At 28.1% G+C, this 12,748-nt stretch overlaps 2 protein-coding genes across 2 annotated transcripts; one reads left to right on the forward strand and one right to left on the reverse strand.

Annotated features, from left to right (window-relative positions):
* Positions 1–1,382: 1,382 nt before the first annotated feature.
* LOC108347708 (uncharacterized) lies at positions 1,383–5,185 on the forward strand. Its single transcript, XM_017587123.2, has 8 exons — positions 1,383–1,777; positions 1,872–1,893; positions 2,811–2,867; positions 2,967–3,048; positions 4,207–4,302; positions 4,410–4,534; positions 4,628–4,646; positions 4,730–5,185. Exons 1-8 carry the CDS (start codon positions 1,678–1,680, stop codon positions 5,000–5,002), a joined length of 774 nt encoding a protein of 257 aa, XP_017442612.1. The 5' UTR covers positions 1,383–1,677; the 3' UTR covers positions 5,003–5,185.
* A 5,723-nt stretch (positions 5,186–10,908) lies between these two features.
* Positions 10,909–11,715, reverse strand: LOC108347276 (brassinosteroid-responsive RING protein 1). Its single transcript, XM_017586443.2, has one exon. The coding sequence runs from the start codon at positions 11,618–11,620 to the stop codon at positions 11,138–11,140; it is 483 nt and encodes a 160-aa protein (XP_017441932.1). The 5' UTR covers positions 11,621–11,715; the 3' UTR covers positions 10,909–11,137.
* Between the last annotated feature and the right edge of the window lie 1,033 nt (positions 11,716–12,748).

Below are 12,748 nucleotides of genomic sequence, written 5' to 3' on the forward strand. Positions count from 1 at the left end.
TAATCAATTTTACAAGTCTAATTTAAACTATTCTAAAACATACTAAAAAATATACATAGAACATAAACTATATAAATATATATAACATTAAACTAACTACGCAACTAAAAAATTATTCCGTTGAATATACGTAAACATTAGCATATTTTAGATGTATAGTGTCCCTACAAACTCAAACTTTCATTGCCACTTTTAAAAATTCAAAAACTCTTATTAATTCATATTCCAACAACATCTCTTTTTATAAATCCCTCGATGGACGAAGAAAATAAAATACTCCCTAATAACACTTAATTATTCACCCAAAATTCACAATATATTAATTGGCCCAGTAATATATTTATTTTAAAAGCTCTTCAAAAAAAATAACTAGAAATAAAAATAGTTAAATTTGTCTCGAAACTTAAAAAAGAAGAAGAGAATACGAGTTATAAAAAAATAAAAAAAAATAAAAAGACAAACATTTATCCTCAATTTATATATTTTATATTCGTTATTACTTAAAAATCTATATGTAATAAAGAATCAGATTTTACACATAACTTATTCTTATTTATAACCTCACTTAACTAAAGATACTTTTTAATTACTAAAATGAAGGAATATAAATGTAATAATAAAATTATATAAAAGTATTTTTTAATAGTACGTATTTTAAAATCGATATTATCAACATCAAAATTTCCATTATTTTCTTCGAAGAAAGCATACACATTATAAAAGTTGAAAGTTACCTTTAATTTGTGTAATATAGTTTTCGTATGAGTCTAATATAGTTATATAATTTTTCAATGATTTTTGGCATTGTATTTTTCTAAATTATATTAATGCACCAGTAAAAAGATCTAACCATACAATTCTATTATTGTATTTAATAAAAAAAAGGTTTTTAATCGCAGAATAAAAAAGGATGGAATAAACGAAAAGCGTATTTAATTGAATTAGATGATTGCACGATGTTCTCTCATATCATCTTTTCATTCTATTTTTTTAATTATACAACACTTTAATAAATATACAATAAAAAACAATTGGTAAAACTCCTACTATTTGTAATAAGATAATAATATTAAATAACTAACACTTTTAAAGTATATTATTTCCAAATTATTATTTAATTATTGAAGTGATGTATAATTATATATATATATATATATATATATATATATATGTGTGTGTGTGTGTGTTATTTTTTTATACTGTTACATAAAGTATATTTTTATAATTATTTATTAATATATTAATAATATAGAACTATTTTACTATATCAGAATAATTCTAAAAATCATAATAAGAATGATATAAATGTACAGAATAAGTTAGAAAGTAAAAGTAGAGAAGTAGGGTATAAGTAAAGGTTTTAAAATAGTATTAATTAGTGTCGTTTGGGGCAGTTGTAGTTACAGTCTTAGTTGGCTTACGCGGGGTCACTACAGCTATGATGGGGGAATGAAGCAAAGAGTCCATAGACCAATAGAAGTTTAGTGAGCTGTTTCAAGCTTCAACGCCCCAGAACTACGCCTATAATCTTTTCTTATCCCTCTTACTTTTATCTCTTTCATTTCCTTCTCAAACGCTACGAGATTTCGTCATCCCTGTTATATCTCGTGACGCATTTCCCCAAGTATCTGATCTAGGGTTTTTCACACTGTGCTCGAGAAGAAGAAAACAATCGTCATGGCGTCGCAGGAGCACATCGAGAAGATGCAGGCACGCCAGAATTTCCGGAATCTATGGCACACCGATCTCATGCGTACCATTCAGGCCGATACTCCTTGTAAGGAATTCCTCACTTTCTCTTTCTCTTTCACTTTTCCAATTTCGCTTTTAATCTTTATACTCATGTCGTCTCAACTCTTGATTTTGCGCAGATTGTTGCTTCGCGCTGTGGTGGTATGTGATCTGGAACTTTCTTCTACCTAATCGATGTTTTTTTGTCAAATCTGCTTCTCTGGATCTATTGAGTGTTCTTTTTGCTTTATTTTTTCCTCGATTGGACTCGGAAACAAATCTTTCATTTTCAATTTCGCTGTTTATTGTATTCGACTTGTAGATCCAGGATTGACGTTGACTTGCATTGACCGACGAAGTATTTTAGATTCTGCTTAAAATAGTTTCCACGCTCTGTTCTAATTGATCGGTGTTATTATTTGTTTAACTGTGTACTTTTAAAGTTATGTGGATCTGATGAAGAAAACATGAAATGCATTCGTATTCTTGTTGAAGGGCATGGACATACTATGCTTATTCCGAGTGGTGTAAGATTTTCCTGAAGTGACAAAAGAGTTGGTGCACAAAAAATGACTGTAGGGAAGCGTGTTCTCATGTTCTATCTTTGGGTAAAATAGTATCTTGATGGTTGTAGGAATCTGACCTCTTTCAGTATCTTATACTGGGTGGAGGGGTTCTTATTTGCTAAACCTCCACAACAGAGGAAGGGTTGTATGAGAATTCAATCAATCTAACAGGTTATACAGAGTGAGATGGTATTGAATAAAGTATTATGGGAAATATTTCATACTGCGTCGATTGATAAATTCTGAGATCTTTATTTTGGCTGTGTATTATTGCACACTAGTTTTGTATCCCCAGGGAAACAAATGTTTCATACTGCGTCGGTTGATAAATATTGTGTATTATTGCACACTAGTTTCTGCAGATTTTTTGAGCCTATAAACTTCATGAATCTGTTTTATATCCACAACAATCCACTCTTAGTTGGATCACAATTTTAGCTGGTCTACATTTTAGGCATGAAGTGAATTTATATTCTGCAGTAATTAATCTAATTTTCTTTTGTCCCATCATAGTGCACCGTGTGTGTCTTATCTTCTTCGCAAACGAGCTCTTTATGATGACATGTCAAGGTAATTGATTGATACTATTTCTGTTTTTTCCAACATTCCAAAATAATTTTTTTATAGAGTCTGTTTTTGTGATATATCTGTCGAATTATTTTTTTCCAGATACACATGTTGTGCTGGTTACATGCCCTGCAGTGGTAGGTGTGGAGAAAGTAAATGTCCTGAATTTTGCCTTTGCACTGAGGTATAAAAATGTGAACCTATTTTTCCTTACTTTTATTTGTACCTGGTATTGTGTCGGCATTTCATCTCTCCCTATCAGTCTGTTTGGCTGTGATGCCTTAACCATTGCATGGTATTAGTCCAAGTTTATAACACATAATGGTATATCACATGTAGTAATTGTCGAAGACTTGAAATATGATTTAGGTATGGATTAGTGGAAAAATAAAACGCATAGCAGGATTTTATGGTTAGGCTAATAAATTGTTTCCAACTTTTGAGAGTAGCTTCGTTACTACAGTTATCTTGTTGAGTTTGAAATCATGAATGCGAGGTTTGATAAAAATGATTAACTCTTCATGATGAAGGGTAAAAAGGGTGGGTTAAACTGTTTAACCATCAAATGAAAATCGGTTGATCTCTCCTAGTTATGTAGTGAAGCTAGGCACTATGCAGATTTTAGATGCAGCTTTACTAGCAGTAAAGGTAGTTAAATATTGAGGTTGAATTGATCTATTTACTGTTCAGGATTTTTAATTTAAACTTTATAAATTTGAAGATCCATTGAAAAAAAATTTTAATTGGACCTTACTGTCTATTGGTCATTATCCAGTTAGAAAATTTTGAAACTCTGGGGAAACAGTTCCAGACTTATAACATTGCGAAAATTTAACCAAGATTTTAAAATAAGGACGCTCGAGGTTTTAAAGCTGGTTTTGAAAACGTTTATGATCAATGTCTTACACGGTTTTAGTAGCAATGTCCTTCAGAAAGGAAAATGTGGACCCAGTGGTGTGTCATTGTTAATGATGAACTGAAGCCTTTGTTATCGTCGAGAAGGACTTAGGAAGGGGTGGGAGTACTAAGTAAGCTCTTGATTCCAATTTTTAAGTTAAACGACAATTCATGTATTCGTTACTGTTTTTTTCATTGTAAGTTGTTGAGTTATTGTATAGTTGAAGAGATTGAAAATGTACCGAAACTAGATTTAGAGCAAAAACTAACTGCTTTATTTAAACATTGGGTGTTTGAAAATGGCGTTTTGAACAATTATAAATTGTTATTTGCAATTAAATAAATGTCACGCAGGATTAATTTGGAGATTGAATTTTGGGTGTTGAATTGTGTGATTGTTACATATAGCAAGCTATATTTATTGATGTGTGTATCGTTGTTTCAGGTTTTCCTCTGCTTTGGAAACTCAGTTGCCTCAACTCGCTTTCTTTTGCAAGATGAATTTAACATTCAAACAACGCAATGTGATAATTGCATTATTGTACTTTCTCTCTCTCTCTCTCTGTTTTTCTCTGCATTCACGGCCAAATACTTGCAATTTTTTTTTTCAATGATATTCAGTTAATTACATGTAACTCTTCTTTTTAGGGTTTCATGTTTTGCCTTCAACAAATTGCATGTATATTCTCTATTGTTGCGATGATTGTTGGAAGCGAGGAAATTCAAGAGGCTTCTCAGTTGCTATCTTGTTTGGCTGACTTTGTGTACTGCACGTAAGGCTTCCTCTTCTCTCTCAAGTTTCAATTAATTGTGCACATTATATTGGAAGGAGTTTGTACTAAATTTATTCTTCTGTTTATTTGTAGGGTCTGTGCATGCATGCAGGTAAGTTTGTTAATTATATCTGACGTGGTTAGTCACGATGTGGTACGCATGAAAATTGTCACTTGAGGAAATTTTGTTTGCAGACTCAGCACAAGATTGAAATGGACAAGCGTGATGGGAAATTTGGACCCCAACCAGTAATGTCAGTGCCCCCTGTTCAGCAGATGTCACGCATTGATCAGCAAGTTCCTCCTTCTGTTGGGTATGCACCACAACCAGCTTATGGACAGCCCTATGGTTATCCACCTGCCCCACCACCTTCTCAAGGATACCCAGCTCCTGGATACCCCCCGACTGGTTATCCCCCAGCTGCCTATCCTCCACCAGGGTACCCCCCATCTGGCTACCCTAAGTGATTACTTTACCTGCCATTGTATTCTCTACACCGCTAATTGATTGGTTCATAAAACAATCGCACATGTTTCTGGTGAAATGCAATAGTTCCATCTCATCTGTTAATTATTCTGCATTTCCCATTACAAGTTTTTTTGTGACTTGACACATTATAATTCCTGTCGTACTTCTATTTTGTATATTCTTCTCGTTGGTGTTCATAAATAGTTAACTTTCACTTGTTATGTGCAATATACCGGTATAATATGCACTTTTCCAAATATGTTTAGAAAACAACTCGTGATTAAATGTGTGATGGAAACTGGGCTATTTTAGCAGCATACATTGTTAGGGATGATGACACCAATCGGGTATGACTAGTGGATATCAATATAAAAACATGTGATTTTTTTTATAGCTGTAGGTACTTAAATGTCTGTAAATGTTTTTTATATTTTATTTAACTTTAAATAAAATTATTTAAAAGTATATTTAAATAAAAATGAATTTTAAAGTACAGTGTAAATATAGTTGTATATTAAATATTAGTGTAAGTAAATTTATTTTTTAAAAGGAAATTTAATTGAGTAATATTAAAATACAATTTGAGATTAAATTTGTAAAGATAACTTTTATTTGTTTTTGATAAAGTTTACTTGTGAGAAGGGATCAAACAGAAAAAGGCTTTAGGGGTTGACGAAGATCGATATTATTAGTTTCACCTATTTATTATATATATATATATATATATATATATATATATATATATATATATATATATATATATATATATATATATATATATATATATATATATATATATATATATATATATTTTAAAGTCCGGTCTGCCTTGAAATTATGTGTAATGTTTTATAGATATATTTATAAACAATACTTTACTGGGTGTTGTTTATTACATAAATTGCTTTTTATTTTCTAAAAACTGATATTAGGAGATAAGAGCATTTGGAAAAACAATTAGTTATTGTATTAAAAATTAATACAAAATTTAATTTATATTGACTGTCATCTTGTCATGATAAAATAAAATAGAATTTGTAAAGCAAAAATAATCAAAGAATAAAGAAAAATAATACCGAAAAATATTGAAAAGCCTTCTGAGATTGAAACAAAATGTTAGTAGTTAATAACTATAACTACTCTCTCTCCAAAATAATAATTTAATCTTAAAAACATCTTAATTATTTAACTAAAAATGTAACAACTAAATTCAAATAAAATATAACAACGAATTTTATATCAATTTGAATGTACTAACAAGATAAATATTTTTATTTATATATAACTTATTATATATAATAAATTTATTATTTGTATAAAAGTTATCTTAAAATTATAAAATTATGCATTTAACTTATATTTTGTTTTTTGTTTTGCTTTATTTTACTAAGTGTACTTTTTTTCTTGTGCCATATAATTATGATATTTGTACTGAATAAACTAATAAATTTAAAGCTCCGTTTTTAATTAAAAAACTCTTCAAGAAGTCAATATCCGATCTTTTCAATTACTGAGTTAGGTCTTGAGTTTGTATTGTAGTATTCTTATTTTTCTTGGACAAGTTTGTTGAAGGGTTTACTTTGTTATATTTTAATGATATAATAAGTCGAAAATACATATTAGGCATTATAAGAAATTATAACTGGGTATGATATAATATTAACATTTTGAATATTTAATTTGATGTTTATTATAATTTATCTGAAAACATATTTTTGAATAAGAGGTTTAAATAATAATTTATTTGGCAATAAAACATCCATGTTTAAGATTGATACGCCATGCTAGTCAATCTATTTAATTTTAAAGGGGTAAATAAATATAAGATTTAGTATACTATAAAAACTTTAATGTAATGCTATTAATAATGCAAACACAACACATATTTTATTTGTTTCTTTAAATTAGTCGTCTTGTTAGATCTAGATTTATTTTAATGACTCAACGTTTCATTTTAAAAGACTTTATCTACTTTATTTTTTAAATAATTCTGTGTAACTTGAATCTAATGCAAATTAGATGTCATGCATGAGAAGAAACTGACCATACACAAAAATTGATAAGAAATCATTGATTGTAATAATTTAGTTAAGTCACGTTGAGATTCTAAGTGTGACTTCAAGTCTTACATTGGATAGAAGTAAATAAGTATAAGGTGATAGACCCGTTAACCTATTACCTTAAGGTTTTTTTAGGTAAAGAGTGATGTCAATCTCTTATATGATTGGACTATGATCTTATTTGTATTCGTATTTTTCCATTAAACCATTAATTACTAATTTACTAAATAATGCTTAGAATAAGGTTACCTTAAATTGTGTTACTATAATTGTTCAAATCAAATAATATTTCGAATGCATTCCGTCAAATATCAATATTAAACTATTATATAAATATTTAATATTTAATATTTAATTATAAGTAACATTTTTTTAAAGATTTTTTAAGATAAAAATTAACCCTGACATAACTTTATATATATATATATATATATGTATATGTATATATTTTTTTTTGTTTCACTTTTTTTTAAAATTAAAGAAAAAATCTATTGCAATTAAATTACAAATTTATTCTTAAATAAAATAAAATTTAAATTCAAATTCAAACCATTAAAATATCAAAGTATATTTTCTTGTAACAAAAAATTTAATAATAGATACTTCATTCTATTATTATAAGTCACTCCACCTTTCATTTGAAGAGACAATAAAGTTTTTAAAAAATCAAATTGACAAAGAACATGACTTTAAAATTAGTTAAAATTAAGAATAATTTAAATATATTTTCTGTTTTCTAATATGTTTTTAAAGACAAAATTGTAATAGAGTTTTAAACTCTATGTGATTGACCTAATAATGTCATTTAATGGACTTGGAATCGAAACATTGGTGTCGTCCACAGGGAGACAAAATCTATTTCCCCTTAACCATCCATTAGGAGATGAATGCTCATTTTCCTTAGATCTCCATTAGAGAGTTTATGTTCTGATATGTTATTTAGTGGTTGAAGCTAGAAAGTTTAAATAGATATTTCTCTTTCTATCTTTTGAGACGTTTTTTAAGGATAAATTCATAAGGGAGCTTGAAATTCCAAAATGAACAATACATCAACTATAATTATTAATCATAATTACATCTTTCATGAATTTATGATCAAAACAATATTAATGAAAGATAAGAATAAATATTTGGACTTACAACGTTGTTATTACATTATATTAAAAACATCAATAACATAAATAATTTTGATATCATATTCAACAAAAATACTTTTACGATATTAAATGGATGTTCTTCTTACTTATGGAGAGAATTAAATACGGTTTATCTTTTTGCTAAGAATTTAGAATGAGATGTATCAAAATTGAACCTTGTTCTTTCATATGTACTATAATTTAGGGGATAAATACGTTAGTAAGCTAGATATGAAATTAGAATTTTTCTTTACTACAAATTATATATATTTTTATTTCGAAACTTTAAATATAAATAAATATATTTTTTAAAAATTTATATGTTAAATTTATTTTACATGTTAAACAATAAAAAATGTAATATAACTAAATTAAAAATATTATATTTATTTATTTTTAAAGTTTGAGATCAAATTATATCAATATATATAATAAAAAAAAATTCAACAGTACGTGAAAATTTAAAAATCAAAAATATATTTAACTCAAATAAATTACACATAATTTTATTAAAAAAGAATTGTTATACAAAATTGGGTCTTTAATGTAAATGTTACAGTGTGGTTCTACACGTTTAATTTGGTCACCTCTGTAAAATTATACATTTTACATATTATGGAAACTAAATATATGGACTTTTTGACAAGTTTTTACCCACTCTGAGAATCAAAAATAGATTAAATTTAATGGATAGACTTGATTTTTTTTTTCATGTAGTGAAAAACAAAGATAGGTTTCACAATATAATAGTCATTCTCCTGATTTAATTCTAATTATTATTGATTAACTTTCTCTTTTTTTTCTCCTTAAAATATCATTAATATTTAGTTGCTTTCTATATATATTTATATTGTTTATCAATTATTATTATTTTAAAAAATTATAATTATAAGTAAATTAAAAAATATTATAATAAGTAAATATTATCAATTATCGACCAATAAATACATGCATTCACTAAATGAAGTATAACCAAAAAAATCTTCTGTCAATAAATGCATGCATTTAGTAAACAAAGTATCGAATAAACCTTTTAAACATATAATTCCGTTCAATACGTTAAAACTTATTTTGAAAAAGTACACAATTTTATAATCCTCCTTCATATGTTATTTTAAAACTATAAAATCCTCTCATTAAAGTACGTTGACATAATAATAAATTTAAAACTCAAGATTCTTGAATAAGATTTTAGAAAATAAAAGTAATTCTTATATCCAGAAAAGTTTCACAATAATAAACAAGAAATAATCATTCACTAATTAATAATAAAAATAATTCTTTTATGTTAAAATGTAAATAATATATGATTTTATAAAACTCTTCCACTGAAGGAGGAAAAAAAACACGTTTTAGAAAAATAGAGGTAGTAGGACGGGATTCGTTAATATATATCATTCAAATTTGTTAACAATAAAAAAAATTAATTAACAATAAATAGTAAATAATAAAAAAGCCTTTATTATACAATATCACCATGTTTCTTCATTTGATGATGGTAATCAATTCAATTTGATTAATAAGTATTAACATTATAATCGCTTACGATTAATCGTTAAAATAATGAGCCTCGTTAAATAACAATAAACGAGTTTAACAAAATAGTAATTCACGCTAAAACCTAGTGAACACAACATCTTAAAGAATGTACTATTAGTATTTTTATTTTTATTTTTACAATAATGGTTATTGCTATCTTGATTTTTTTTTTCTTTTGATAGAATTAATCTTGTAGATAAAACTAAAACTTAAGGTTTTGAAATGAATACAATTAGTTTGGAGTGTGTTTTGAAATTATTTACAGAAATAGTTGGCTGTGTTTTTTATAATATAAAAAAATCGTACAAGGCCAGTCAATAAATATTGTGAATAAAATTTTCAAAATACTTATGATAAAATGTAAATTTATAATCAAATAATAGTATGATTTTTATAGCAATAGTAAATGACATATTTTTTCAACTTATAATATGTTTAACGTTAGTTTTAGAGATAACATTTTTTAATATCTTCCAGATAGAAAGAAAGCATTCCAAATGTATACAAGACATAAACAGCATCACCGTTAAACTACAAAAAAGCTCCCCAACATAACTTTCTCTTTTTTTTTTCTTTTATCTTTTTTTCTTTTTTCTGATTTTCATGTGCTGGTAAAACCAGCCACCCTACCATTACCATTCTCCTCCTAAGTTGCAAACGTTCGAAACAAAACAAAAAACTTGTGTCTTTTTATGACCAAAATTTGTCGAAACTGTGATGCCCTTCACTCACTGCCACTCAATTCCTTCACTTCCCAATCCATGCTCCAAAATCCCAACACCCTAAAACTAAAACATTTGCTTACAAGTTGCAAATCAGGAACGGAAAAATAATAATAACAATAATAATAATAAATCCCACCAATTTGGTAAATCATAGAAGCAACAAATTAAAAAGTTTATTAAGCAAATATTATTAATAAACTTTTTCACAACTAAATTCATTTTTAGCATGGTTGGAATAAAATCAATTTTATTATTTTCTCTAAAAGAAATAAGGTCACCAAAACCCTAAACCATTTTACTGGTCGCGTGCTTTCTGTCCTTCGTGATGAACCTTCATAGTTTTACACCCAAAATTAAACCTTAATAAACTGCAAAATGGTTTTCTTTTACAGTTTAGTTTCCATTCTCCACATTTTAAAGGGAAGTTTTTCATAATAATAGAAGATCCATGAATCAGATCCGAAGTCTACAAAATTCATGTAAATGAGAAAATGATATACAATTAAAGTCTCAATCTTTCCTCTGGCCTCTGTATATTTACACATACACAAAAAAATTTAAAACGAAGAAGAAAGAATGAAAAACAGAACATGTTGTTCCGATTCTTCTTCATCAATTTCCCTTCCCCAAAACGGTAAATAAAACCGAGATTATTTGAAATACCATTAATGAAGCTAGGAAGCAGGAACAAGAGGCTGTTCAGAGATCCCAGACGCAGCCCAGAGTCTTTCAATGAAAGTACCTTGCATATCGTCCGGTATGAAGGGTGTTCTGCAAAGAGGGCACGTTTTCTGATCGTAACCCATCCAACGGTCCAAACATCCTCGGTGGAATATGTGTCGACAGTTGGCCAGCCGTCTGATCTCATCGTTTTTCTCGAACTCCGTGAGACAGACGGCGCAGGTTTCGGGTGGGTCGAGGAGGTCGTGGAACTTAACTACGGGGAGGATTTCCCGGATAAACGTGGCGGAGACGGATTCGAATTCTGGCATTCCGGTGTGGGCTTCGGGCCAAGCAATGTCGGGCTCGAGGAAATCGTGGAGGCCCATGAAACGGAGGACGGTGCAAATGAGCCTCCGGAGGAAGCCCAAGACGGAGAGGAGTTGGAGGAGAAGCTTCGGGAAGAGAAGCTCCGTGTAGCCCACAGGGAAACCCATGAGGGTAGAGCTCTTGGTATTGTTTCAGAGAGGAAAGATGTCCAAGAGAGAGAGTGAGAGTGAGAGTGAGAGAGAGAAGTGAATAACTCTATGCTAAATAGATAGATGAAGAAGAGTTTGAGGTTGGAACCACAACAATGGCAGCTAATAAAGTATACCTTTTTTTCTTCTCAGATAAATAAAAGCTGCATTCTTTTTTTTCTCAAACTAACTTAACCTTTTTATTTTATTTAACAATTTTTACCATAAATATTCACTAATATCTTTTTTTTTTCATTTTCATGGATTTTGTTTTATGAGATTACTAACAAAGACATTTCGAGAAAATAGTAGAAAATTTATTGTCAAATAAGTAAACCAATATCTGTATTTTAAATTAAAATAAATGTTTATAAAAACAAGTAACTTTTAAAAAATTTCTTATTATAAAATAATTTATTTTTGACATCTTATTTTTAACTATTTATAACTAAGAAGCTATAAAATTCATAAAACAAAACAGATTTATTTCAAAATATAAATATGTAATTTTATATAACTATCAAAACTAAATAACTTTAATAATAAAATATATAAAAAATAATTAAGGAAAAATATTAGACAACAAAGAAAAATACTACGGAGTATTATTGTTCTTTATAAAAAAATGTTTCAACATCTATCTTTCATTTGTTCACACCACTAATGTGATAATCACAAAAGAAATAAGCAAACAAGACCAAAAGAAACTTATAAGATAAGTTAATATGGAAAAAAGTTTTCAAAAATAATTAAATCATATATATATACACACAAGGTAAGTTAGCTCAAAATATAAATAGTACTGAAACACTTAATAACATGTTAAAATTTCATCATATAGATTTTACACATTCGTACATGAAATGAGACTCTTCAAAACTCAAATTATTCGAATACGTGTCATTGAGTGAGACTAGTAAAGTCATGCACTTATGGTGACAAAAATATTGCTCTACCGAGTTGATAAACAAGGTTAGTTGTTGTCCCGGTCATAAAAATCCTAGGGTTGTCCTTATGATAAGATCTCATGTCATTTTCACCACCTAATCATTTTCCTCTGAGTATGAATGATTAGCAAAGTTCAAGATGACTACATAAAATAGAACA

This window comes from Vigna angularis, chromosome 1, assembly GCF_016808095.1.
Source record: "Vigna angularis cultivar LongXiaoDou No.4 chromosome 1, ASM1680809v1, whole genome shotgun sequence".
Classification (NCBI taxonomy): domain Eukaryota; kingdom Viridiplantae; phylum Streptophyta; class Magnoliopsida; order Fabales; family Fabaceae; genus Vigna; species Vigna angularis.

Bases quoted from the DNA above. Each gene is read 5' to 3' on its own strand.
- LOC108347708 (XM_017587123.2), top strand. From the start codon at position 1,678: ATGGCGTCGCAGGAGCACATCGAGAAGATGCAGGCACGCCAGAATTTC. The intron at 2,868-2,966 runs GTAATTGATTGA...ATTTTTTTCCAG, and splicing joins CTTTATGATGACATGTCAAG to ATACACATGTTGTGCTGGTT. The intron at 4,303-4,409 runs GTACTTTCTCTC...TCTTCTTTTTAG, and splicing joins AATGTGATAATTGCATTATT to GGTTTCATGTTTTGCCTTCA.
- LOC108347276 (XM_017586443.2), bottom strand. From the start codon at position 11,620: ATGGGTTTCCCTGTGGGCTACACGGAGCTTCTCTTCCCGAAGCTTCTC.